This window comes from Myotis brandtii, unplaced genomic scaffold (genome assembly GCF_000412655.1).
Source record: "Myotis brandtii unplaced genomic scaffold, ASM41265v1 scaffold986, whole genome shotgun sequence".
In the NCBI taxonomy this organism is placed as follows: Eukaryota; Metazoa; Chordata; class Mammalia; order Chiroptera; family Vespertilionidae; genus Myotis; species Myotis brandtii.
The window spans coordinates 763,966-765,623 of record NW_005372102.1 but is presented as its reverse complement, the minus strand read 5'-3'; the positions used below and the strand labels follow the sequence as shown (position 1 = coordinate 765,623).

At 67.5% G+C, this 1,658-nt stretch overlaps 1 protein-coding gene across 1 annotated transcript in view; it reads left to right on the top strand.

Moving 5' to 3' along the window:
- ABLIM2 (actin binding LIM protein family, member 2) overlaps positions 1-1,658 on the top strand; it is a 90,544-nt gene that overhangs the window by 8,997 nt on the left and 79,889 nt on the right. Inside the window, exon 2 of the mRNA XM_014533444.1 lies at positions 612-755. Coding sequence (XP_014388930.1) covers positions 612-755 — 144 coding nt within the window. The remainder of the gene's footprint in view (positions 1-611; positions 756-1,658) is intronic.

Sequence of the window (1,658 nt, the reverse complement as noted above, 5' to 3'; positions counted from 1 at the left end):
CTCGGGACAGGCCTGGGCCCGCGTCCCGCACACTGGCCTCTGGAGGTCTTTCGGGGGGTGTGGGGGGGGGTGAGGGGCGCACGGCCCTGCCCGGACCCCAGGAGCCCACAGTCCGGCCCAGCCATTCACCCGACCGGTGCCTATGTGGGTCTCCAGCGCCTCCCTACACCTCCTCAGCTCAGGCGCAGCAGCAACATCCAGGTCCCTGTCCCGGCACAGAGGGAACGAGGGGCCACGGAGGACTGTGCTTAGGTGCCTGCATTCGAAGGGTGCTGGGCCCCTGGCTGCAGAGGCCTGCGCAGCTCCCCGGTGGGGTTCTGAGGCCCTAGGACCGGGGCCGTCCCAGGTCAAGGCTGCAGGGGCAGGGCCAACAGGGGGAGGTAGTGATCTCCCCGTCCCTGCAGGTGTGCTCACAGGGAGGGGGCAGGAGCCCCTCATTGGGGTTGACCACGTCCGACTGCCATGGGCCCCCAAGGAGAGGAAACCCTGTGCCTGACGCCCCTGGGCCTGTGCTGTGCGGGGGGAGTGGGGGGGCCCGAGTCCTTGCCCTATTGCCGGCTGCTCGCCCGGTGCCTGTCTGTCCCCCGTTAATGTGGCTCCTTTCCCCACAGTGTCGGAGCCGCCGGCGGCCCTGGGCGCCCTGGAGAAGCCGCCCGGCTCGGCCATCCTGTGCACCACCTGCGGGAACGTGTGCAGGGGCGAGGTGCTGCGGGTGCAGAGCCAGTACTTCCACCTCAAGTGCTTCGTCTGCAAAGGTGAGCGTCCGGCCCTCCCGGCGGCGGCGCCTCCAAACCGGCTGCCGGTTACCATCGGCCCGCAGGCATCTCCGGGCAGCGGGCAGACCTGGGAGCCTGGAAAGCCGGGTCCAGAGCCTTCCAGGGCAGTGCCCTCTCATCAGTGTGGCCTGTGCCACCCACGGGTGTGACAGGAGTCCCAGGGGTCTCCTCACGCAGCTGCACCCCGTCGAGGACTCAGGTCCAGGGGCCGAGCAGTGGCCATGGGGGCCCAGGGTGGGTGCTGGTCCCTGCTGTCCATCAGCTGTGTGGGGGCGCAGGGCCCACGCCGGGCCCCACGCGGGCCCCCGCCTGGCGTAGGAAGAGAGCATCGCCATTCGTTCCGAGTGAAATGGCCTTCGTTGTCTCTGGTGGTAACAGCGTGAGTGATACCAGCGATGAGATGAAAGTAAAGCAACACACTGTGAGGCGTCCCACCAAGAAGCCGGGCCCACCTGCTTCTCTCTCTCTTTTTTAAAATAGGTTTTTATTGATTTCAGAGAGGAAGGGAGAGGGAGAGAGAGACAGCAATGATGAGAGCGATCGTTGGTCGGCTGCCTCCTGCAGGCCCCACACTGGGGATCGAGGGACCTGCCTGCTGCCACCACGCTGCTGTCCCGGGCTCTGTCGGCAGCTGTGCGCGGCCCACTGTTTGGAGAGAAAACTGGAGACCCCGTCACGACTCCCCCTCCTCCCTCCCAGGGGAGGGCCCTGAGTCAGTCTGGAGCCTCCAGTCCCTGGAGGGTCACAGTCAACGGGCGGACCCTGGGCGGCTGGGGGGAGGGGGCAGTGACTCAGAGAGGATGGGCACCCCCACTGCTGCCTGACCCTGGGACCCTGGGACCCCACCCCACCCACCCCTTGCGGGTGCTGCCCCTCCATCTG